The 25538-nt window shown below is 36.5% G+C and overlaps 6 protein-coding genes across 16 annotated transcripts; 5 read left to right on the forward strand and 1 right to left on the reverse strand.

Annotated features, from left to right (window-relative positions):
* The first annotated feature begins 761 nt into the window (after positions 1-761).
* LOC111795422 (uncharacterized) lies at positions 762-5164 on the forward strand. Of its 7 annotated transcripts, XM_023677840.2 has the most exons (6): positions 763-1024; positions 1735-1994; positions 2116-2170; positions 3125-3240; positions 3484-3708; positions 4233-5164. In XM_023677840.2, exons 2-5 carry the CDS (start codon positions 1758-1760, stop codon positions 3697-3699), a joined length of 624 nt encoding a protein of 207 aa, XP_023533608.2. In that variant the 5' UTR covers positions 763-1024; positions 1735-1757; the 3' UTR covers positions 3700-3708; positions 4233-5164. The 7 variants fall into 7 exon arrangements, with proteins under 7 accessions (XP_086980406.1, XP_023533608.2, XP_023533609.2 ...); XM_087124280.1 differs by lacking the exon at positions 4233-5164 and having other exon boundaries at positions 762-1024; positions 3128-3240; positions 3484-4057; XM_023677841.2 differs by lacking the exon at positions 4233-5164 and having other exon boundaries at positions 1704-1994; positions 3484-4057.
* Positions 5165-7151: 1987 nt separating this feature from the next.
* On the forward strand, positions 7152-10054 carry LOC111795798 (FHA domain-containing protein FHA2-like). Its single transcript, XM_023678384.2, has 4 exons — positions 7152-7308; positions 7463-8271; positions 9290-9450; positions 9648-10054. Exons 2-4 carry the CDS (start codon positions 7626-7628, stop codon positions 9855-9857), a joined length of 1017 nt encoding a protein of 338 aa, XP_023534152.2. The 5' UTR covers positions 7152-7308; positions 7463-7625; the 3' UTR covers positions 9858-10054.
* An 87-nt stretch (positions 10055-10141) lies between these two features.
* Positions 10142-13743, reverse strand: LOC111795799 (ethylene-responsive transcription factor-like protein At4g13040). Of its 4 annotated transcripts, none has more exons than XM_023678387.2 (7): positions 13591-13743; positions 11706-11810; positions 11490-11611; positions 11282-11366; positions 11034-11211; positions 10410-10531; positions 10142-10333 (listed from the first exon to the last, which is right to left on the reverse strand). In XM_023678387.2, the coding sequence occupies exons 2-7, from the start codon at positions 11746-11748 to the stop codon at positions 10197-10199; spliced, it is 687 nt and encodes a 228-aa protein (XP_023534155.2). In that variant the 5' UTR covers positions 11749-11810; positions 13591-13743; the 3' UTR covers positions 10142-10196. The 4 variants fall into 4 exon arrangements, with proteins under 4 accessions (XP_023534155.2, XP_023534154.2, XP_023534156.2 ...); XM_023678386.2 differs by having other exon boundaries at positions 13552-13743; XM_023678388.2 differs by having other exon boundaries at positions 11493-11611; positions 13469-13743.
* A 1019-nt stretch (positions 13744-14762) lies between these two features.
* Positions 14763-17897, forward strand: LOC147792559 (wound-induced basic protein-like). 2 transcript variants are annotated; one of them, XR_015420992.1, is made up of 4 exons: positions 14763-15032; positions 16502-16585; positions 17036-17207; positions 17841-17897. XR_015420992.1 is itself a non-coding variant. In XM_087123664.1 (2 exons), the coding sequence occupies exons 1-2, from the start codon at positions 14959-14961 to the stop codon at positions 16572-16574; spliced, it is 147 nt and encodes a 48-aa protein (XP_086979790.1). In that variant the 5' UTR covers positions 14763-14958; the 3' UTR covers positions 16575-17025. The 2 variants fall into 2 exon arrangements, 1 of the variants encoding a protein (XP_086979790.1); XM_087123664.1 differs by lacking the exons at positions 17036-17207; positions 17841-17897 and having other exon boundaries at positions 16502-17025.
* A 1062-nt stretch (positions 17898-18959) lies between these two features.
* On the forward strand, positions 18960-21189 carry LOC111794692 (uncharacterized). Its single transcript, XM_023676802.2, has one exon. It carries the CDS (start codon positions 19397-19399, stop codon positions 20891-20893), a length of 1497 nt encoding a protein of 498 aa, XP_023532570.2. The 5' UTR covers positions 18960-19396; the 3' UTR covers positions 20894-21189.
* A 730-nt stretch (positions 21190-21919) lies between these two features.
* On the forward strand, positions 21920-25258 carry LOC111795522 (uncharacterized). Its single transcript, XM_023678001.2, has 5 exons — positions 21920-22258; positions 22376-22532; positions 22824-22926; positions 23143-23320; positions 24908-25258. The coding sequence occupies exons 2-5, from the start codon at positions 22452-22454 to the stop codon at positions 24948-24950; spliced, it is 405 nt and encodes a 134-aa protein (XP_023533769.2). The 5' UTR covers positions 21920-22258; positions 22376-22451; the 3' UTR covers positions 24951-25258.
* Positions 25259-25538: the final 280 nt, after the last annotated feature.

A 25538-nucleotide genomic window follows, 5' to 3' on the forward strand; every position in this document is an offset into this window, starting at 1 on the left:
TAATGTGTTCTTATTTAATGTTGTAATGTGTTCTTATTTAGTTACTATAATTTTAGAAAATTAAAATTGTAAGTGATATTATTTTGTTAAGTATTTCAAAACATTTTTATTTCAAATAGGTCTGTAGTTCTCTTAGGAAGAAAGGCCTATTTGCCCAACATAATAGGACTCGTGTGGATTCGTCCCCAATAGAGAAACAAATAGCGGAAGGAGTAGGAGAAAATAGTCTTTATTAGCTAAACGGGCTGGTATTTTAATCACCATCGTATTTGTCTTCGATCGAGCTAAACCTATATTTTGAAAATAATTTTCTCGTATCTGTCTCGATCTTTTAAAATTAAATAAGAAATTTGACAAAGAATAAAAAATAAATGGTTGAGACGAGAAATATATTTTAAACCATGTGTACATCTCTATGCCTTACACGATAAATTTGTTTTAAATTGATGTTATCACTGTCAACGCGTTGTATATTTTGAAAAACTTTAGTTAACCACTTAATGATTAATTGAGATTCGAAATATAAATATTATTTAATAACTATTAAATACAAATTCAAAATAAAAATAATTTAAATAAAATTTCTCAGAACAAGAAACCACAAACTATATTAGCCGGAAAACGATCCGTCCAATGATCGGAAGGGGTTTTCAGATTTTCAAAAGCAAAACGGAGTTGGTGACGTAGGCACGTGCGAATCAAACTTACACGTGTAAACCAACGATTGGTCTTCAGAAGAAGACGTGGCGTGTTTCGGCCTCGGGGCTCTCCTTCGCAGAGTCCCTCAGTCTCGCAAGAACCCTGAAAGTTCCCCATTCTCCATTCCCCAATCCCCTTTATAATGGCTGTTTCGCTTTCCCTTTAATTTTTCCTTCCATCTCTCAACCCTTAGAACCCTAAAACTGATCATCCACACCCAAACTCATCCATCTAATCTAATCTAGTTTATCTATCTACCGCCAACGGATTTCAATATATATCTTATAATCTCTCGCCTTATATCTTCATCAATCGCTTATTTGAGGTATATCATCTTGAAATTGGACGGATTTTGTTTTCTGGTGTTTTAATTTATTGTGTTTTCTTTTTTTTTCTATATAATTTGTTTTTGTGAATGCTTTGATCCACGTGGGTTTGAAGACTCGATGATTTGGTTTAGGATCGTGTATGTTTGTGTAGTTCGGAAAAACTATCTGGTGGAGTTTAGAAAGAGATTTTGACGATCGGTTTTGAATTTTGTGGTTTATTATAAATCTTATGATTGATCCGAGGGCATGATGTATTTGAATCGGGGTGTTAGAATTGATTAGGAGGTTTGCTGCCACATTAGAGCATGTTTGGTGTAAAGCGTTTTTGTTGATTGGTGAAGATTTTTTCGTTGTCTTGGTTTCTGAGTTACAAACTTACAAGGATTTGTTTCTTGTGTATTTTGCCCTCTGTGAATCTCCTGGTGGTTATTGCATGGACTTCACATCTATGGGCTGGTTGTTGGGAGTAAGTGTGATCAATAGTTATTCCAAGTTTTTGATTTGTGTGCCATGTTAGTGAATGATAACCGATGTTTTTTTTTTTAGTGTTTTCTTGTTAATGATCTTGTATTTGAATGGTGGGTGTTGTGGTATTGGCTTTGTTGGAAGCTATCAGTTTCTATCTCAAAATTTCCTCTGTTCACTTTATCTGACATAAGTCGGGCTCTTATTAAGATTTTCAGTATATTGAGGGCATGCATAGCAGGCTGTTGAGGAGCTCCAAGATTGATGAGTACTCAGGCAATGAGGGGGGGACATACTACAAGAGGTTATCATCGTAGGAAAGCATTGGACTTGGACCTCAACATCATGCCACCAACCGAGAACCGAGATCAAGGGGAGGCATCTCAATTGGTGTTTCAGGAAGCACAAGTTAATCAACAACAGTCCGTACAACCTGCAATGATTGATGTTGAGGCCATTGATGATGATGTTATTGAATCATCCGCCACAGCATTTGCTGAAGTATGCTTCTTCTGGCTTCACTTTATTGTTTAATACTTATGATGCTTCTATCCATATTATATTATTGTTCCATTGATCGACTCTGATCTGTATTTCATGAATTCGATTGATTATCTATCAGGCTAAAAATAAATCCAGACGGAATGCTAGGAAGATTATAGTTGATGTGGATGCAGGTATAGTTATTTCAGCTGGTGGAGGACTATAGTTAGTTTTTTTGCTCTACTTTTTCTCCTTTATTAATTGGTGAAGAAATCTGTCTATTTTAAAGTTTTCTCCCTTGCAATACAATTTTATTTATTTTCATTTTATTCTTTACTTAGTTTTTATAAATTTCAAGGTATGTAGTGTGCTGCATGTTCATTATCAATATGAAAGGTAACTTAGAAATTTGATGTATTAGAATATTGAACATTAGTATAATAATTAGGAAAGTAGTTCATTGGGTTTGATGTTCTCAGAAGCAGCAATTAAAACAGCCTTTAGATTTGGTGATTCCTATTCTCAAACATATCTGCAATACAATGATCTTAATTTAGACTATTTAAGGACTTAGACATCTCGAAACATTAAATACTTAGGAGCAAGAATATGTGAGGGCATAAAAACCTGTTCATTGAGATTTCTTCTAACAATTAGCATCGATTACTAGTTAGAGCCATCCTAGCACTGATTTTTGGAATACCTTGCACTCCTGGCTAGAGCATGCAAGCAAGAGAAATGAATAGAAGAGAGATTTATAATCGATTTTCATTCATCCTTCCAAAATACACCATTACACCAAATTACCAATGCCCAGCTAATGATTATGATAGTTTTTATTTTTAGCTTGGTGATTTGTAACCACGGTCTACTATTGCTTGTCTTGATTTTCTATTAGTAAGCCACCATAATTCCGCCATTGCATACTCCTTTTGATATGACATGACTTTATGCGGCATGACATCATTTTCAATACGTACCTTCATAGCAGTTTAGTTAATAAGCTGTTGTGACCTTTAGCTAGCTTCTCTATTATTTGTATTTATGGTTGTATCATCTATGGACGGGTGTGTCCATCCAGATATCTTTACAACACCACCCCCCACCCCACACCACTTGTTGTGATGCTCATCCTCTAATTGTTGCAGAAGAGTGGAGCCGGGTGTCAAATAATAACCGCATCAAGCGTAAGAGAGACGTGTCAAATCAACAAACTCTAAATTCCGTTTTATTGATCAATTTGGAAGGCAGCAATAGCTTTATGGTACTGGGACAATTTAATCTTTGTTGTTACTCATATTTTTGTGCACTATTGCTCATCCTCTAATTGTTTGGCAGGGACTTTCTCATCATTGTTCTTTAGGCTGTCCTATTTCTTTTGTTTATAATACAGCCTTCTTTTTCTTAAATCTTATAATACAAATAATAATAATTAGAGTGTTGAAAATGGGATCATTTCTCTAGTGCTTAATCTTTAGCCAACTTGGGATTTCTGTCTTATTGGCAGAAAGAGAAGCCTGCTCCACCGAAGGAGCCCAAATTCAGTTGTCCAATATGCATGGGTCCGTTAGTAGAAGAAACGTCAACAAGGTGTGGTCATATTTTCTGCAAGTCATGTATCAGGGCTGCAATAGCCGTCCAGAGCAAATGCCCATCCTGTAGGAAGAGAGTAACTGCCAAAGAACTCATCAGAGTGTTCCTTCCTGGGACGAGGTTGGAGTGAGGCTTACATGTAAGTAGCTTAATTGGCTTGCTACTTTATGCTTTTGTTCTCATGGATCAAAAGGGTTGCATATGCCTTATTTTCAATTTGCATTTTGGTTATTGGCCTAGTCCTGAGATTTCTTTCATAAATAACCGTGTTTCGTTGGTTAGGAGTGAGATTCTTTTATTTGTATTATAACTTGTGGTTTAGGATTGTTGTAATGGGATGTGTTTGATTAAAGGGACATTTGAATTAGCTGTATTTATGAAAAGTTTGAATATAGAGTACTTCAGAAAGTGGGTTTTGTATACAAGGGAGGTATATTATGAAATAAATCCTTCGAGCTTAGTTTTTCTATGCTTTCTTTTGTTCTTTAGTTTTATTCTCCATGGAAATAAAAGCTCAATTTCAAATCCTTCATAATGATTGTTAAGAATCACCACGCTCTTAGGACGACATGATGAATTGGAAACATAATATCGATGGCCGAGTGCAATCATCTGAACTTACTTCTAAATTGGTCTTTCAGTATGGTAAATTACATCGTGCAGGTATTCTTTTTAATAACTTCGAAGGAAAATCGTCGAAAGTTTTCTTGTAAGTAAGAAAAACTAATTTTTAGGTGGAAATCTCTGGTGCATTCTGCGGATGGCTGCTGCAGCTTGATGATCTCTGAGTTGCAATAGCAGGTAGCAGGAAAATTTGATTTCCATATTCTTTTGGTCGATACTTTTGGTGGTTTTATGGAGTTGTAAACGAACCCGACACAAAAACAATAGTATGCAATGAGATTACATAATTAAATCCAGAAAGTTGCTTTTATCATGGTCGACTTCAGGTTTAGACATGCATGTTATTCATATAATTTCATGCATCTAATGTGATCATTTATATATTTGCATCGCTTTGCAGCCTTGTTGCAGTGCTTATTATACTTCTTGTTCTTGAAAGACAGATTTGGGAACATATCATCTCTTGTTTGATTTGTCTGAGTTCCATATGTTCTTGTTTGCTTTTGGATCATGTTGGAGAATGAAGATTTTCATTGAAAACTAGCATAGTTTTAAGGAAGATTTCCATTCCAATACATTGGCCTCACTTGCATACATCTAGTTGAGCACAATCCCATTAGTAAGACCAAGTTATAGTTCATAAACTTTTATTCCTAGAAACCATAAGCAATACTATGCTTATGGGGGGGATTCAGGGGTACTTCTGGTGGACTCCATACTTTCCGGCCACCTCTTTCTTCGAGTCGAGCGCCTGTTTCTTGTAGGAATTCCCATCGTACGGATGGTCGCCCGCCTCATAGTAGGGAGCTTTGTCACAGTTGCCATATTCATCGCAGTCTCCATCTTTGTATTTGTATTCATCACAGTCACAGTCCTCATTGGATTTGTCACAGTAGCCATATTTGTAGCAATCTCGATCTTTGTATTTGTATCCATCACAGCCATATTCCCCCTTGGATTTGTACCCCAAATTTTCCTTGAAAACCTGGGGATTCTGAGCTTTTGCTCCCTCAGCAGTCTGCAGAGCCGCCATTGCCATTGCCATTGCAGAGACTGCAAGCAGGATGACTAGAGCCTTACTGATCATCTTCTCTTTCTTCTCTCTGTTTTCTGTTTGAATGAGAATAGTTGGGAAAAGCCTCCAAATTTATAGGCAGCCAAGGGAATTTAGGCATCCTTTTTTAGTATAAAGATTAATGGGTTTCTGCATGGGAATCTTTGTTCTAATGGAAACAAGTTGTTGAGTGGCCCCTTTGGAATTCATTCTACCTTAAATTTTCATGGCCCCTTTGCAATTCATTTGGTTTTTAATTTTTTCATGGCCCATTTTTCTGCTATATTGAGATGGTTTGAGGTTGTTTTGGTTGCAGAGAAATTGCTAAAATCTTAGCAATGACCCATATGAATGCTAAATCGTTAACTTTATCATTTATTTCGATTCTTTTCAAAGTTGTAACGTTACCTACCTTTCATAAATTTTTATTGACACGTCAACTTTTGTCTAAAAATAAATATTTTTATAGATTTTTATTTAGAATTAATTTGTTTTGAAATATTTATGAGAAATTAGAAATATTATGAATAGCAGAAACTTTTGAAATAAATTAAGATGAGTAGTTTTAGGGTTTTTTTTTTTTTTTTTTTTTTAACAATAATCTAAAATAGTGTGATGTCGATCTAAAGGATGATGAGAAGCATTTTGCGGGTTATATGCAAAACTCGTTCTGAAGTTGTAAACTTCGAATTCTATTCCAATTTCTCTATAATGGATGTGAGCTTCAAGTATGTCGAACTAGGGTTTGTAGAAGCTTCAAGGTGAGGATTCTGAACGATATTCAAATTTATTCCATCATTTGCGGAAGCTTATGACTACGGATTCTTATTTAATTAATGTACCAAATGAACAAAATGTGAATTTCGATATGTCAATCAATCTAGAAGCCAATAATTGTTCTATGGTACTGAGACAATTTACACAAATCAACATGAAGTCTTATTTTTGCTCAAAGATTTTTCTCGTGTCGTTAGGTCAATCATATAATCGTCTTTTCTTGAGATCGCAATTTTTACTCAGCGTAACATCCAATCTTGGCTTATTCTCCCATATTCGCTATGTCTGTGTTTATGATTAGACATCCAGAGAAGGTTTGTCTTTCGAGTTATTGACCATATCTCTCTTGAACAGTGAACAACAAGTAATGTATCTCTCTTGACGACACAAGCCGAGTTTTGTCTGCCTCTTCGAAATTGTGATTTTTGTCCGTTTTTCCCATATGAGTTAAGTTGAGTTGGTTCGTTAGATTATCGGATAATTATGAAATGATTGTCAACATTTCATCCTTGCTTGATTTGTTTGAATTTCATGATCTCTTGTGGTTGTAATTATTTAACTAAAATAGGATTAGAATAAGATTTTCATTGGCCTCACTTACCATCCCTTAAGCAAGAGACCTACTTACACTTTACCATCTTTTTATTCATACAAACCATAACCATTACTATTATGGGTACTTCTGGTGGACTCCATACTTTCCGGCCACCTCTTTCCACTCTGTCCCTTGGTGGACTCCATAAATTTAGAATTGAAATAGAAGGTTCAATCTTCATTGATATTCAAATTTAAGAATTTTCATTGATATTCAAATTTAAGAATGAGAAATAGAATTGGGATAGAAGGTTAAATCTTCATTATATTTAAATAGATAAATAGATACAAGATACCAACTAATAGAAAATATAAACTAATTAAATTTTAAAAATAAAATAAAATAAAATATAAATATAAATTAATTAAAATTTAAAAATAAAATAAAATATACTAAATCAAAAAAAAAATATTAACAGAATAAGATATATTTTATAATTAATATATTCTCAAAATATTATATAAATATCTTAAATATTAAGAGAATATCTTGATTAATTCAAACTAACAATATTCTTGCTCATCATCTTCTTCTTTTTTCATATTTTGTGTACGGATTTTGAACTTGGGAGGCCTTCCAATTTATAATGGAAACAAGTTGTTGAGTGGTCCTTTTGCAGTTCATCGGCTTTAAATTTCTATGGTCCATTCTTCTCTTAAAAGAAATTGATAAATATACAAGGTTAAAAGGTAATATTGTTACATATTTTTGTATCATTTTTTTTTTTATATATAGTTAGTCGAGAATTAATAGCATCCAAATTCACCAATATTCATTTTACTTTGAAATTTAAATGGAATTTGGATCGGTTGAGTTAATTGTTAAAGTTTTTTTTTTTTTAAGAATATTTTGAAGAATTTGTAACCAAGATATTGAAAAGCTGGGTGGGCTGTTTTTATAAATCATGGAGGCAATAGATTCTTCATCGATTTCTTAATTGGGGGAAATTGCATCTCAAATTCTATTGAGATCGTCAATTTTCGATTTCGATTCGAATTTCTGTGCGATGGGCACGGCGGGCAGTGATGTTGAAGCAGGGTTTGCGAAGCTTCAGGGCGAGGATTTCGAATACTATATGCAAACCTACTCCATAATCCTCGGCCGGAATTCCAAGAAATCCACCGTTGACGTCGACCTGTCCAGCCTCGGCGGCGGCATGAATATTTCCCGCCACCACGCTCGTATTTTCTACGATTTCACGAGGCGGCGATTTGCCCTAGAAGTGCTCGGAAAAAATGGCTGCCTCGTTGAAGGAGTTCTTCATCTGCCCGGAAACGCGCCGGTCAAGCTCGATTCTCAAGATCTTCTTCAGATTGGGGATAAGGAGTTCTATTTCTTGTTGCCGGTGAGGAATATTTTGGGTGCCTCGGTTGGGGCGAGGAGCTATTTAGGTCATTCCGGATCGGCGGGGGCGGGTCCTGCGGTGACCGGGGCGGTAGTGCCGCCGCACTCGCACTATAATTTTCATTTGGCTGGCTCTGGAGGAGGCGCTGCTGCAGGGACGACGGGGAAGAAAGGGAAAGGACGGGAGTATTATGAGGAGGGATATGAGGACGACGATGATATTGGGGGAAGTAGCGGCAAGAAGTTCCGGCGGGATGGATATGGAGCTGGTGGTTCTGGTGGAAAAGTAGGATTTTCCGGCGGAATGGGTTAGCATCTTTCTTGTTCTTCGTTTTGGCATTGGTTGCTTGATTACTTTTAGAGGTTTAGAGATAATCTATGTTGAAGTTTCTGATAGTGTCGCTTTGATTTTCATTCTTAGACAATTGAATCCAGAATTGGGTAACTTTTGATCATGGTAGTGTTTACTTATAGTGCCAGATTTTAGTGTATACTGCCCGAAAGTCTGTCGTATTGTGGAGGTTCGTAGTTTCTAACATGGTATCAGAGTAATGTCCTTAACTTAGTCATGCTAATAGAATCCTCAAGTGTCTAATAAAATAGTTGTGGGTCTCGAATGTGTAGTCAAAGGTGCCTCAAGTGTCGAACAAAGGGTGCACTTTGTTCGAGAGCTCCGAGGAAGGAGTCTAGCCTCGATTAAGGGGAGACTATTCGAGAGCTCTAGAGAAGGAGGTATAGTCAAAGGTGACCCATGTGTCGAACAAAGGGTGTACTTTGTTTGAGGGCTCCAGGGAACGAGTCTAGATTCGATTAAAGGGAGGTTATTCGAGAGCTCTAAAGAAGGAGGTATAGTTAAAGTTGACTCAAGTGTCGAACAAAGGGGGAACTTTGTTCCAAGGCTCCAGGGAAGGAGTCGAGCCTCGGTTAAGGGAAGGTTGTTCGAGAGCTTTAGAGAAGGAGGCCTCAGGGGAGGCTCTATGTATACTTTGTTCGAGGGGAGGATTATTGACAGGAGTAGTCTCACATTAGCTAATTAAGAGGAAGATCATGGGTTTATAAGTAAGGACCGCTATCTCTATTGGTATGAAACCTTTTGGAGAAACCAAAAGTAAAACCATAAAAGTTTATGCTCGAAGTAGACAATATCATACCTGTAGAGATTCGTGGTTCCTAACAGTGTTGTGGATCGTGGACGGAGTATATGTGATGTCCATCTTTGTCTATATGTTTTTGTTGTCTCCTTCTCATTCTTGAGTATGGATCTTCTAAATTCTGTATATCTGTATGGCATAGATATTAAGATTTCTCTTGAACCATAATCTACAGTTTCCATGGACAAGAAGTTGGATGGAAGATCAAGAGTTGAACGAGAAGCTGATAATCAGCTCCTCCAGGAGGAAAAGGACGTCGTATCATCGGTAGCTACCGTGCTGTCTGATCTTTGTGGCCCGGGCGAATGGATGCCTATGGAGAAACTCCACTCTGAGGTATGTTTGATTAGGAAGGCTCCTCTTGAATCTTAAGTAAATGAAGGAGAAACTGAACCTATGATAGGCTGTTTATAAGGGTTGCTAGCTTTTGTAAGGCTCGACTTTTCTGTCATTCTCGACTTCTATTGTGGTCGACCTAAAAAGTTATGTTCACATGTGGGAGAACTGATTACTTGATGCTTTATTTGTCGTAGCTGGTCGAGAATTATGGCAGTGTTTGGCACCACAGTCGTGTAAGGAAGTACCTCAAATCAGAGGATCGGCACGGTTCTGAAGCCAAGGATAAACCATGGTATGGCCTGCTTATGTTGTTGAGAAAATACCCAGAACACTTTGTGATTAACACGAGATCCAAGGGCCGAGTAACGCTCGAGTTCGTCTCGCTCGTTTCACTGCTTTCTTAGAGTCGGAAACTAGCTTGTTTTTGTTCTTGCGATCTGGGTGTTTCGACTTGAACACTTATGTAATGAGATAACAAGGAATTGATTCTCACTGATTTGTGTTCGAACTAGTAGCGATTTGCTGAACTCAATACATGTAAATTATCATTCTTACTATGAATCTAAAGTAGATTTTCACCTGAAAGTACTAAAATTCCTGACTTGTTCATGTCTAAATTCTTGCAAGAACAATGGTTCATGAAATGCCCGAAGGATTTGCCTAAATCACTAAACTGATGTACATCCAATGCTCCAAAATTTCAATGGCCTTTTAATAAAAGAAATCAAAACTGCACATCTCCATCAAAATTTCATGGCAAGTTGTTCAATCTCTTCTGGAGCTGAGAGGTCACTGAACTCATCCTGTCTCTTGTTCAAGTCGTCGTTCCCCAGCATAGGAAGTTTAGAGTTCTTTGATTCTGGGCTGACCCTCTTTTGTTCTGGCGAATATGATGATAAATAACTCAGATCATCTTCATATGAACATTAACCAAATTGAAGAAAACAGAGACTTACTTTTATTAGCGATTGCGAGCCGAGACATTGCTAAAAACTCGTCCCAATTAACCTTTCTCAGTTCTTTCTTCTCCGCCTCTGGGAGCTCGAAGTTGGGTTCCCTTCCACACATGAAAGCAGCTCTAGAATAGCAAAAGACTGATGATCAGCTCCTTGGCTATTTTCTTTTTTTCTTTTTTTTTTTTTTTTTTGCACAAAATCCTTTGTAAGCATTAAAATGTTAAAATGCACCAATTTTCTAGTTGTCGAGTGAGATCTCATATCGGTGAAGAGGGGAACGGAGGCGTGAAAACCTCTCTCTAACAGAGGTGTTTTAAGATCTTGGGGGAAAGTTCGAAAGGGAAAACCCAAAGAGAACAATATTTACTAGTGGTGGGCTAGGGCGGTTACAAAGGGTATTAGAGCTAAGTTCGTGTGCCAGCAAGGATGCTGGGCCCCCAAGGAAGGTGGATTATGAAATCCCACATCGGTTGGTGAGGGGAACGAAGGTGCAAAAACTTCGACCTAGCTGACACGTTTTAGATAAAAAAGACAATGGGGGCTTGGGTGGTTACATATCTTAGGGACAAAATGCCATTAATATATTCATCAATCAGCTAGAACTTTAGCACTTCAAAATGGTACCTGTCATACAAATGAGCAGCTTCTTCTTGTGATTCAACAGTTCCCAAGTGTATTTGTTTCTTGTCAACCTTAATAGCAGCCTGCCATTTCATGTTCTTGAAATAAACACCTCTCATTAAGAAACATTCTTCTGGAAACTGCTTTCTCCGGTGTCGTTTTCTACGTTTTACGGGCGGTTCTGCAAATAAAAAGCATATGAACAGAAAGATATCACTTCAAAACTCAGTGAAAAATGAAACCAAACACACCTGCAAATGGCTCATCACTTTTCTCCTTTGATGTGTCCAAAACAGATACCCTCGACGATTCGGTCTCTAAATTTGCAACGGGATTCTGAAAAATGCCATATTATCAAGATGAGTATCGAGCATAAATGTACTCGTTATGCACTACAAGACATAAACATGATGTGATTATGCAGCGATTGAAGAAACTGGAAATCAAAATAATACTGACCACCTCTATCTCGTTGAATTCGTTCGAACAGATGGGATGAACACTAATCGAAGAGTGCTCGAGATCTTCAGCAGTCGAATTTTCAGAAAACTTTGAAACTGGAGCATCAAATGAGCCTTTGCCTACAAAATGAGTATAAGAAGCCTTCTGTGGTTCTGTTATGAATCAAATGAATAGAAATGGCATTTTCTCAATGCCATAGCTTCAAGACATTACCAGTGCAAAGTCCGAGGAGTTTACGCCTTCTTAAGCTCACCATAATTAGCTTCGATCGCGTTATCGCTGGTACTATTTGGTTGTTTTTCCTGGATCACCTCACATCTAGAGCAGAGAAGTAGAACAAACTCAATCAGGTTCCATGAGAAGAAAAAAGACATCTCCAAAACACTGGGACCGACAGACAAACAACAAACTGATCAATAAGGCTCAAAGAACAGAATTGTGGCATCTATCATAATGGGGATAAAGAATGCAAGTTGCTGAGAACAATCAATAAGGAAGACTTGTTTTCACGTTGATTCATACATTTAAGAGCACTCAAACCAAATGGATGAACGTATGTAACGGTTCAAGCCCACCACTAGCAGATATTGTCTGCTTTAGTCCATTACGTATCGTTGTCAGCCTCATGGTTTTAAAGCGCGTCTACTAGGGAGAGGTTTCCACACTCATATATGGAATATTTTGTTCGCTTCTCCAACCGATGTAGGATCTCACAATCCACCCTCCTTGGGGCCTAGCATCCTCGCTAGCACACCACTCGGTGTCAGGCTTTGATACCATTTGTAATAGCTCAAGCCCACTGCTTTAGCCCGTTACGTATCGCCGTCAGCCTCACGGTTTTAAAACGCGTCTGCTAGGGAGAGATTTTCACACCCTTATAAGGAATGTTTCTTTCCACTCTCCAACAGATGTGGGATCTCACAATCCACCCTCCTTGGGGGCCAGCGTCCTCACCGGCACACTGCTCGTTATCCAGCTCTGATACTATTTGTAATAGCCCAAGCTCACCACTTTAGCTCCTTACGTATTGCTGTCAGCCTCACGGTTTTAAAACGCGTTGCTAGGGAGAGGTTTCCACACCCTTATAAGGAATGTTTCGTTCCACTCTCCAACCGATGTAGGATCTCTAGCACACCACTCGGTGTCCGGCTTTGTACCATTTGTAACAGCCCAAGCCCACCGCTTTAGCCCCTTACATATTACCGTCAACCTCACGGTTTCAAAATGCGTTGCTAAGGAGAGGATTTCACACCCTTATAAGGAATGTTTCGTTCTCCTCTACACCTCTCCAACCAATGTAGGATCTCACAACAAAAGTTCTCATATTATCAAAATACAAATCAAAGAGGAAGAAGAAGAAAACATAAACATCTTAGTGAAGTATATTCTTCTTTTGTACCTAAAAAACAGTGTTTAACTTCACTTTCTCTCAACCGAAGCGATCTAAATGAAGTCAAAATGCACAACAGGAGGTACTACACCAAAATTCAAGTATCATTCTATGAATCAATAATCTAAAAGCAGTGCCAACATAAACTATCACCATCCAAAAAGCAGTAAATTGCAGTACAAAACTAGTAGCTATCAGCCAAAAGAACCTTGAATTGAGCAAAAAACCAAACAAATTTGGTGAACTCCATTAGCAAACTTCCCAATCTATTCAAATCAAACGTAGCTCAACTTGTTTAAACTTAAAACTTCAACTCAGAATCTAAACCTATCAAATTCGGTGCTGGAAATTCTCAAACTCATCGCTACAAGTCAACCCAGCCGCCGACAAGAAATTCAGATACCAAATTCCTCAAAACGCCAATCTAAACAAACGCAGCACTAAACAGACGCTAACTCAGAAACCAAAAATCCAAAACAAACAAACAAACAAGTGATCGGCATTCGGATTCCGCCCGTCAACGCCGAATGTCGACGACCGGAGACCAAACAAAACCGATCAAAAAACAGAGAGCCGCCGTTCATACCTGAGGTCGCGGCGGCGGAGGAGGCGTAGAAAAACGATCGAAAAACAAAAGCGGGTTGAGATTACGAGGAGAAAGGATTATACGCAAATTCTGAACTCATGCATCATCTGTTTCTCTACCACCTTTTTGAAATCCCTCGTTTTGTAAATTTGTTCTGTTTGGACTGATGACCCGAACCAGGTGGTGGTCTGCAATGGAGGCAGAGAGAATAAAATTGGTTTTAGAGAGAGAAATACTAATGAGAGAGAGAGAACGTGACTTCTATGCAATTCATCAACAACATTTTCAATCACATTCCCACCTTATAAATGCTCAAAATTTTCCAAAATTGACATATTTTTGCATTAATAAACATTATAGGTTCATATTACAAAATAATTATATATAAATTTATTGATTTACGATTAATATATCTCTAATATCAAATCTCGAATCGAAAATTATCGGTAAATATTTTTATAAATAATTTATATTTCGATTTAAGAGGTAATAAAATCTATAAACTAACCTGAAAATCTCGTGAATAAATTAAATATAAATTAAAACCAGTAAAAATAAGAACAATGTACAAAACGACATATTATAGGTCAAAATTTTATAATCCACGTCAAAGAAAACAATTTATGATGCAATAACACGATATTATTTTTGTCGTAGGTGATCCAGATAGATATCAATTTATATAAATATATATATTTAGATAATATTTTGATCTAAAATATATTAATTTAGTTAAAATATTATTAATTTATAGATTAATTGATTAAAACAATTAAAAAAATTATATTATATATATATATACATATATATATATACATACATGCATACATACCTTTTGTTCTAACAAATTACTATATATACATATATATATATATTCCATTTTATAAGCATAATAATCTAATTATTTAAAATACTTGCGTGTGGAAGAAAAAAAAAATTAATTGCTAATAATTATTGACCAATTCTAGGAGACGGGCTCTGAGTCAAACAACGAGGTCTCGAATTTAGGATACGAACAAATAATTTGGAGATATTTATTTTAATTAATTTTACTTGGTCAAAGGAAAAGGGTATTTTCGTAAATTGTTAAGGGTGGAGCTTAGGAACAGATAAGGGAGGACATATTGGGGATTAAAGGAAATGATGAAGGGTAGTTCGGGAAAATAAAATAATGGCTAGAGACACCGACGAATCGGTGATTGGATGTCGGGCACCCACCTACGCGTGTGGCGCGCTCTGATCAATTTTGAACGTTTTATCAACCAGACCAATAATTTAATTAATTAAACGATTTAAGGGAAAATTAAATATTTTTGGATTGGAAAATAAATTAATAAGGGATTTTTTAAAAGTTAATTAATATTTCCTTCACCCGCCTATTTCTATGCATCGCGGATATTTATATAATCGAAGTTGCAGATTTCGTGGCGGGAGACAGGGTATGGTTTTTTGCTCGGAATGCTGTTGCCGTTGCTTCCAATCTGTCCATAATGATCTATGGCGTCAACTCTCCTCCGTTCTGCTCTTTCCTCAGCCAGAAAGGAGGAGGAGCCTACGATAATAGGTATGCGACGATCTTGTTTCACCATGTTTACATTCAGAAATGAATTTGTTGAGATTTGGTAATGTAGTTCGTTAACTTGATCTTATCTGTTCTCTGGAACTGTGCATTTGGTTTGTTTTTTATTCTAGGTTGTTTTGATTTTCGTTTAATTCATTTTGTTTTTGGTTTCGGCCTGGAAAGTTGTGTTATCGGCTACTGGTTTGTTTGATTGTGCGACTTTTTGGATTGCTTTAGAAGTGAGTTAACTGTACTACAGGCTTAAGTAGTTTAGGTTGTTGAATGATTATTGATATTTGTTTGCTAGATATCGATTCATTCTGCGGAGGAAACTAACGAAGTATGATGATCTTAGAACTGTGTAGGAGTTATCGTGTCATTTTTATTTGGCCAGTTAGTTCGCTGTTTGGTCTTCGTCTTGCTTTTATGGCCAGTTAGTTCGCTGTTTCTTACTTTGTTAGTGAATAAAAGCATGAAGCGCGATTTTAATAGGCAGTCCATTTTGAAGCATTTTGCAGATTTTAGTTGATACTAATAATCACCTAGAGGTTTGACAGTCGAACTGTACCACTAACCTCTATGGAAAGCTTCTTAGCATAGTTTAATTACTTTCCTTGAGACTTCGGATTTACCCGATTTGAATTCAGTATATAGCTAGCGACGACGGATTTGCAATTTCTATTTAAACTTTAAAGTACAGTTGTGTTCTTTAAGATTTCTGAGTGTAAATTAAACTTTCCTTTGGAGTCTTCGGCTTCAAATGAACAACGGCTATTTAACAACACTAGCGGTTGCATTTCAATTATAGCGGTTGCTTTATCTTGGTGTAAATGTTACTACACTAGCTTTAGCAGTTTTAGTCTTAATGATCTTTTGGCCTTTTTTTTTATAATCTGCTTTAGCCTGGAGTTTAGATTTCCTTCCCTTTTGTTGTATTTCATACTACCAATCTGTTTACTATTAAAGAATACAAAGAAGAAGAAAAAAAGTGCATATTTCAATCCTTCGAAAGCGCATGACCGACATAGCTTTCTTTATTTCTGATCTTTTGGATTTGGCCTGGCTGACCGTTTATTCTATGCGGCATTATTACATTGGCTTAAAAATTATGATCACACTGTAGTGAATACCTTATCAAACGAAGCCTAAAGGTTAAAAGATTGTGCCCCCATTCCTTTTCTTTCCTCTCATTATTCAGCTTCCCGAATATTCTTAATTGTTGCGCTTATGATTAAGTCAGCAGTTAAAGGGGAAGTAATTTTATTCTTGTGTTGAATGCTTGTCTCTACTGTTTCAATTACGCAAGCCTATGACTTTACTTTCCCCAATGCGTAATCCAGAAATAATAGTATCAAAACATATTCTGTATTTTGGAATATATTTCCTCCATCGATAATAATTGCATTGTAATGTTGTAGATGGGCATTTGTAGTCTGATCTGATCATGTTGTTATTTGTGATGTTTACTTCAGAAAAATTGAGGAGCAGAAGCCCGAAGAGCAGAGATTCAAGGCAAACAAGAACAAGCCTATCATGACAGAGTAATTACAGAATATGTATGTTCTAGATCATATTGTAGTCGAGTTCGAATTATTTTAATAGAACCAGTTTTCATCTTCCTTTTATGATTTTATAAACATTCTTCCCTGGGAGCCTCATGGGTTGGAATGGGCAAGATTATTTCCTGCGAAACCAAAAGGTTCGACGTTGAGTCAATCTGCCTGGCAAAGAGTAACAATTCCGAGTCTTTGTTATTGAAGCCTGAAGGCGTGATATAATCCAAGCATCTCTTGTCTTTTATGATTTTATCTGTTGGCCAGGCCTTTTATTTCAATTTATGACAGTTTTATCACTGGAAAATGCTTTGTTAGTACGGTTGATGGATAATGAAGCAAAGGCTTGATGTCTTTAATGATTGTTGATGGGGTCGGTGAGTGACTGGAGAAAGGATTATAATTGGTCGGTTTCATCCTTTCAATTCCTTTTTGACTGTTGATTGAACGCAGGACAAGCAGGAATATAATTATGTAACATTCGCATTGGACAAATACAAATGGAGAAGAATCCTTCTTTTTTGGGCGTTTGGAACATATCTTAACATTGTCAACCTTGATGGGCCCATCCCAGTAAAGCATCCGAAGCACCATTATTGCCGTCTTGGCACTGGACACAAGCATCGTAAGTAACAATATTAAATTACAGAAAAACTTCCCTCGTGACTACAACTTTTCTTTTCTTGTCTGTGTTTTTCTTATTGAATTAAATACGTATGGCTACATGTAAAGGGGATGAAAAAGCATTCATTAGGCGTAAAAGAAATAGGAAAATACCCACTTCAGTTTGTTGAACTTTTACCTCCTTTCCTTTTCACGAAGAGCTGCAATGGACTGTATGGACATGTGTCTAATTTGCAGCTGCTATTGTAATGCACTCAAGTAGGCATTATCATTTTGTTGTTTCTTTTATAACCATCAGAAGTCCAATTCCCACACTACAACCCTTTTTCCTCATGGATTTACTTTAGGCTTTGAGTGGATAAATCCAGTGATAATAGCTCTCTTAAATTTAGTATTTAGGTTATGACCGAAGATTTTCAGTGGGATAGGAGGGTTTATTTAAAGAAAAATACATATTGGCTTGCCACTTTTAGAGTTGATGAGATTTTAAAGGGTACATTTTGTTGCAAATATTTGAAAGATGGTTCTAAATTGTCCTGTTGTGGTGATAAATTTTAATGAGGCAAAGGTTTTATTAGTTTTATATTATTTGTAAGTTACATGGTTTTTTTTTCTCTCCTTTCTCTTTTTGTAGTACAACTAATGCTGGTGGTGAGAATTTGAATCTCCGACTTCAATGTAAAGAGTACATGTAAGTTACCTCTTATACTCACTCATCTTCCTTTCCTTTTGTCTTCTTTTGGGATCAAAATGTTTTTTTTTTTTTCTATATTATTTTTGTCAATTGCTTTAACTGTATTAATTGAAGTGTGTGAATTTATTTATATATCATGACCGTGAACTAATTTTTATTTTTACCTAGTTTGACATTTCTGGTTGAAAATGAGAGATTTATTCCTTTTTATCTTGTTTCTGCCACTTTTATGTAAATCTAGACAAAATTTTTCTGTTCTGTGGAGGTGCCAATCTCTTACCAGGGCTGATTGTCCACAAACGTATCCATTTTATCCTTTACCAACTCTGACCTTTCCTTTCCTTCTGTTTTTTCTATTGTCTTTTTTTCCTTAAAGGTCTTCCTTTCTTTTTCTTTATAGTATTTGGTGTTTTCCAAAGATACAAGCTCCATTTCAATCAATTTGGTAACAACTTCAAGTCTAAACTTTTAGGAATGTATGAGGTCAATCAAGTTTATCAAATGTTGAGTCAATCAAAACTATTAAATCAAAAAACTTATTAGGACTAGTTCTAAGCTTACATTTTTCTAATTCAATATCATGTGTGTGAAAGAAATTCGATTATGATGTCGTATCTAGTCTATAATTGATTCTTATAATTATGTCAATAATCAATGATTTTTTTTTTCAAGAATATATAGATAACTTGCCTACAAAGTGTCAAACTTTTGTTAATATGAATATAGTTCTATTTTTATTACCGATGAGCTATGCTCATTGTGATTATAGTTCAACTAGTTAAAGCGTAAATTTTAATTAACAAGTTGAAAGTTCTATCTGTAATACTCATTCTAGTCTTGGGTTCAATTAGTTAAAATATATATTTTCAAGTAGAACGTTAGGAGCACTCACACTACACTTTTTTTTTTTTTTTTTTTTTTTTAATTCTCATCCTCTACTATTTTAATATTTGATATATTTGATTTTCTTTTCCTACAAAATTCTAAATCATGAAATAGTTACTTAAAAATTAGAATAAAAAAATAACGACCATTTGACTAGATTTAATTTTTAAATCTTCTTTTTATAACAAGTAGTCAATCAAGCCATATATGAATGACGAGGAAATGAAAGGAAAGAAAATTATGAAAAAAATGAACATAATAATAAGGTAGGTAGTTAGGTTAATAAAATATATGATATTAAGTAATAAGGTAGGTAGTTAGGTTAATAAGATATATTGATATAAGAGGCACAGGCAGACAAAAAGTTTCTAAAGGCCTGCCATTTTCCTTCCATTGTTCGTTGCTGGCTCCTCTTTTTTGTTCTCTCTCTTTCTCTCTCTGATTCAGTCTCTTTCCTTTATTCACGCCGCTCTCTCTCCCAATTCTCCACCCTTCCTTTTCTCTCCTCTCCACTGCAACACCAAGACCAACAAACTACCCCATCGTCCGCCATTGTTACAGAGCTTCAAAAACAGAGAGAGAAAAAAAAGCAAAAAAGAAAGATCATAACAATGTCTGAAATCTCCATCTCCAAGAAAGAATTTGGACTGTCCTCTGTTGTTCTTCAGTTCTTCCATTTCGTCTTCTTCCTTCTCTCTCACCCTCTTTACTTCTCTTACTTCATCTTCTTCTTCCCTTACTTTCTCAAGCTTCTTTCATTTCTTTCTCCTCTCTTCTTCACCACTTTTCTCCTCCTCTTTGCCTTCTTCACTCTGCTTCTCTCATCTTCCTCTGATCTTCACCTTCACTGTGTTCGTCAATTTGCTGACAATTCCAAGATGGGGTTTCTTGCTACTACTTACCAAGTTGTTTTTGACAGTTTGCGTCCAAGAACGCCGGAGGAAATCGATGAATTTCGCCCCATGGAAGAGCTCGAAGCTTATAAAATCGTGTTTGAGACTTACACTTTTGGTACTGAACAGAATCTTTATGGCGGTGAGGATAGTGAATTCAATGTCCCGGAAGTGGAAGTGGAAGTCGACTATGAAGAGTCGATGGGGGATTTTCCCGGGAAAATCTTGGATGTGGAAGTCGACTGTGAAGATTCGATGAAGAATTTTCCAGGGAAAATCTTGGACGTGGAAGTCGACTGCGAAGAATCGATGGAGAATTTTCCAGGGAAAATCTTGGATGTGGAAGTCGACTGTGGAGAATCGATGGAGAATTTTCCCGGGAAAATCTTGGATGTGGAAGTCGACTGTGGAGAATCGATGGAGAATTTTCCCGGGAAAATCTTGGATGTGGAAGTCGACTGTGAAGAATCCATGGAGAATTTTCCAGGGAAAATCTTGGATGTGGAAGTCGACTGTGAAGAATCGATGGATAATTTTCCCGGGAAAATCTTGGATGTGGAGGTCGACTGTGAAGAATCCATGGAGAATTTTCCCGGGAAAATGGAGTTTTCCCCGGAAAGCCCCTTGGCCTACGAGAATGAAGCGAAAACAGGGGAATGCGAAGAAAAAAACGAAAAGAAAGAAGAGATTCGGGATTCATCGAAGGCGATTGAAAACGAAATGATCAAAGATTTGAGGAAACTGACGGAAGAATCATCGATTTCTTCAAGATCGGAATCGAGTCCATGGAGTTCACCGGGGAGTTTCAGCAGAGATTATTCACTCGGAAGCTACGGATCGATGAGGAAGGAGAAAGAATGGAGAAGAACACTCGCATGTAAGCTCTTCGAAGAGCGGCACAATTCAGAAGGAACAGAGGGGATGGATTCTCTATGGGAGACATACGAGAAGAGCGAATGGAATAAATTGCAGAAGAATGAGAAAATCAACGGGAAATCGAAGAAAGGGAAGAAAATTAAAGGCAAAGAGGAAGATGAAGATGAAGATGAATATGAAGATCGAGAAGGGCAACTTTGCTGTTTACAGGCTCTGAAATTCTCGGCGGGGAAGATGAATTTGGGAATGGGGAGACCTAATCTCGTGAAAATGTCGAAAGCTTTGAAGGGATTTGGATGGTTGAGCAGACATGGAAGTAGAAAGAGATCGGTCCATTGATCCATTGTTTTAGGGTTTTGGTTTTGGTTCTGATTCTTCATTCTACACTGTTAATGGCGGCTTCTTCTTCTTCTTCTTCTCTGTTCATCATCATCACACTTCTCCATTTTCATCTCCTTGTTTTTTGGGTGTGAGGTTTTCCCCCTTCTGATTCATCTGTTCAGACAGTGAAGGTACATATTTTAATTCATCGACACACTGTATTCTAATTCCAAACGTGGTTGGCTCTGGTACCATATGCTAGTAGATATTGTCTCCTTTTATTAAGGTTTTGGAGTTTATAGTGAGAAGTTAGCTTTACTCTCACCCGTGCCTTGCATCATTTAGTGACTGGCTCTGTTACTATACTACTAGTAGATATTATTTGCTCCCACAATTTTAAAATGGAGAGAATCTAGCTCTACTAGTGTCTCGCACATTTTCAGTGACTGTACCTGATACCATTTGTAACAGCCGAAGTTGATTGTCAGTAGATATTGTCCTCTTTAGTCCGTTACTTATTGTTGTCAGCCTTATTATTCTAAAACGCGTACCTTATAGAGAGGATCTAGCCCTATGACTTGTTATATATCGTAGTCAGTCTCATAATTTTAAAACGCAACCACTAGGGATAGGTCTGAACAAGAGTGAACAAAAAATAATTATATTGATACCTATTTATTGTTAATGGTTGATTCCGAAAGTTACTGCATTATTGTTAATCTAAAAAGTTAAAAGATTTGTTGAATCTTGAAATTATTCTAACAAGAATCATCCTTTAATTTCCTTTTTCACCTTTCACTTTTTTTACTTTTACACCCACCTAAATCCACACTCTAGAAAATATTATTTATTTTTTAATTAACAACTAATTAAATTATAAATAAATAAAAAAAGATGAAAATAGTTTATGGGCCTAAAAGGCCAACTCATGTCGGCCCATAAATCACTAGTATAAGAGCCCAAAAATAAGGAGTCCAATCCAACACCTTGTTCAAAACGGAAAACATTGTTTTTTTTTATGTATAAAACTATATATAAATAGAAACAATTAGACGTTGAAGAAATCAAACGAGAGTACAAAACGAGGGAGTCCAATCCAACGTCCTCTTGAAAACCTAATTTCTTTGATCATCTCAACTCTGCCCTACTCCCCCGTCGAACTCCTCGCCGTCGCTTCGCCGGATTCGAGCCAAGGCGACGGCGCGGGAGGTTTGATTATCAGAATTCAGAGAAAAGAAGCTGAGAGGTACGGACTTAGATTTACGATTCACAAAGAAGACGGAGGAATTGAGGAGAATTTTGCGAACGGGAGATAGAAAGAGGTTGCTACGAAGTGGAATTAAAGTGGAGAATTAGGGCGACCCGAAGTCCTCGCCAAAGAAGGTGAGCACCTGACATTAGGTTTTCTTGTATTACTGTTTGCATTTAGGGAAGGAGATCGTAGGAAGTTAAGGAAACTCTCGTTTTGACAGTTGTTTCCTTTAATGTTTCCTAATGTAGGCTGTTTAATCATTGAAGTTTTCGCGGAATCTATACATTACGCACTTTTTCTGGAGTAATTTAGTGGAAGATTTCTATGGAAGAGGCGAAAGAAATTTTGAAGGATAACAGAATTGAAGATATCAGTTGGCTCTGCTCGTTATCTGAATCAGAGCTTGTAAGTTCCATCTGGAATTTTTTGTATTAGACACCGACTCATTTTATGGTGTAAGCTTTTCTTACAAATATCGAGCATTCTTCTTGTGGTTGTTGAATAGCCACGCGAATTTTATATCTATTCCTATGAATTTTATTTGAAAAGATTAATGTCTTTTACTAGATTTTGATAAAAATGGACGACGATCTGTATTAGGATTTCCATGTACTGTCAAATTCAGAAGTACATTCAGTATGAGCTGTGTGGTTCGGATCATATGCTTATTGTTTCTATATATGATGTATGTGGCAGGACTTTCTGATTAGCATTAAAATGCTTGTTCTCCAGCGAGCAAAAGTAATTGGCCATGAAGATCTAGCTGAGAAATTTGATCTGAAGACACTACGTGCTATAGGTATTTCTACTTTCTGTGCTGTATTTCTTGTATTTGTGTCTCCTCTAATTATCTTATCATTGCTAGAATGCTAGTGTAAACTCTCACCTCTCTAGCATCCCTAGTGTACGGGCACCGTGCTGCTTTCTATCTGCTATCTACTACATTAGTTGCTGAACAATTTTGCATTTATGGCACTATCTAACTAATTTTGCATTTACGGCGCTATCCATGCAGGGTTTATTTTGATGGAGCATCTTAAAGGACAACTTAGTCTGTCAGATGTCCCAGATCAGTCTCAATTTTCTGCCTTAAATGGGTCTAACTTATTGGACAGCAGTCTTGAGAAAATTTTGTCAATTGATGATATAATGGCAAGCATCTGTTCTGAAAGAAGGAAGAAACCTGGAAAAAGGTTGGTACTAACTACAAGTTGCTGCTCTTTATTTGCAAGCATAGCAAAACATCATATTATTATAATTATTATTATTAGTTCAATCACATTTGAGGTGGAGGGATTAGTACCTTTGACATCTTTTACAAAAAATGGGGGTTCATTTCAAATATCTCATATTATTTATTGCATTGCTATTTTGTAACTTTTGCATAGATATATTTTTTTTTTTAAAAAAAAAAGATATTTTCAGCCATCATGGTTTTCATATAAACTTGGTACCGATGCATTAGATATCAATGATATCTTGCCTGTTGAATGGGCGTTCATATCATTAATCTTTCATTCTCTAATTTGAGCTGGTTTCTTTCCATACTAAGTTTCTAAGTTATAGTACTGGATAGGCGTTGTTGCCAAAATCCTGACAAGGTAGTGCACCTAACCTTCACATGACAACGGTAAAATTTGTTCAAGGGGAAAAAACGCAGCATGGAAGACAAGAAAAGCTTGCATATTGGTGTGGTGCTTGCCACATGTCTAATGGTTAAGTTAGCTAGGAGGAATTTAGTTTAGCAAGAACTTTAGGAATTGGAAGAACTTTGGATTTAGTTGGCTTTCCTTCTCCCAATAGAAGAAAGTGATTATATCCCCGGTTTTGTTGATTCTTTCTGGGTTAGGGTAAAAGAGGATCGGAATTATTGGGCGGACTAGGATCACACGAATCAGGGAATGTCGGACTCGGGTGCTGATAAGGAAACTTGGCTTCAGCCCTAGTTTCTTTTCTTTCTTTTGATTAGTGGCTGTGACCCGACTTTCTTCATGTTTAGCTTGTTTTTCACTGTGTTGGATTTTTCAGTCTCATTTGGTCCTTGACTTTCATAGACTTGGTGCTTGTCCGTATGGTCCAATTTTACCTGGAACAACAGACTTTTCTTTTTTTTTCCCTTCCTTTCTGCCACTTTCCTGTCATGATTGGGTTCAGGCCATTTTATTTTCTTAATATTTCTTGATTTATTATTTCAAATGCTATCGCTTGAATTCTTTGCTATCATATTGGGGTTCTTTCCTTTTTTTTTTTTTTTTTTTTTTTTTTTTTTTTTTTTTTTTGATAATTAGAAGAGAGAAAAAGGAAAACAAAAACAACTACATTTACCTTGTGGTTTTCATAAAGCCTTATTCATATAAACTTTCATGGTTACGCTGATGCATTAGATACGTTGTAAATCAATAAGATGATGCCTGTTCGAAATGTTTTTGCTTTGAACTCCATGTTGTTATACTTTCACTCTCTAATTAGAGCTGGTTCCTTTTCTTTCCGTGTTTCTGAAATACAGTAGTAGATAGGAGTTTTGACGGAATAATTTACTTTTTCCTGGCCTACATCTTTTTACTTTTTGCTACCTTCCTTCATTGTATGAATTTGGTTCATTCCATTTTATTTTCTATAATATTTATAGATTTACTAATTGAAATGCCATCACTTAAATTCTGTAATCTAAATAACTTCTGTGTTGTGCTTTTAAGTTAGTGCTGTTTTCCCCAATTTGTAAAGCCAACTTGAATCTCATATCTGTCATCTTTTCCCCCCTCCCTCTCTCCCTTTTCTAGGTCGCGGCCGAAGGCTGATTCTAGACCAAAGAAGAAGTTGTGAATTAGAAAATGGCAGAAGTAGACACAGATTCATGGAGGTTGTCTTGGCCTAACTGATGGAACAATGCAGCTCCCACATTGCGAGACTTGGCGGTAATCCTGCAGCCATGATCACGCAAACAATTTTGTTAGCCTTTATTGTAATTGTTGTTGCGTCAAATTGTGTATTGTCTATCATGGCGTCAATCAGTAATCACGTTCCACTATTGTTGTATTATTTCTATTTTGTTATAGTGTATGAAGCAAAGGAACCATTACAATTAATTCGATGTTTTATTAATTTTTCAAGCTCAATCTGCTTTCATTTAATTGAAACCTCTCATGAGTTTTGATATTCGTATCTATGACATTATAGCTTTACGAAAAATTAACGATCTTTTTACATTGGAGCGATGGTGGTGGGAATCGGAGTATAATTCAATTCTTATTTCTTGTTAGAAGGTTGAAAACTCTATCTCATACTGATACATTCCCTTTTTTCTAGAGCTCTAATATTCTGGAGGATCGCTCGACATCTTTTTGCAGGTGACTATAACAGGGAAGGAAATGAGTTTGACAATCTCATATGAGGTACTTCGACAACTTAGAT

Source organism: Cucurbita pepo, chromosome 5 (assembly GCF_057944985.1).
Source record: "Cucurbita pepo subsp. pepo isolate OVF chromosome 5, ASM5794498v1, whole genome shotgun sequence".
Lineage (NCBI taxonomy): Eukaryota > Viridiplantae > Streptophyta > Magnoliopsida > Cucurbitales > Cucurbitaceae > Cucurbita > Cucurbita pepo.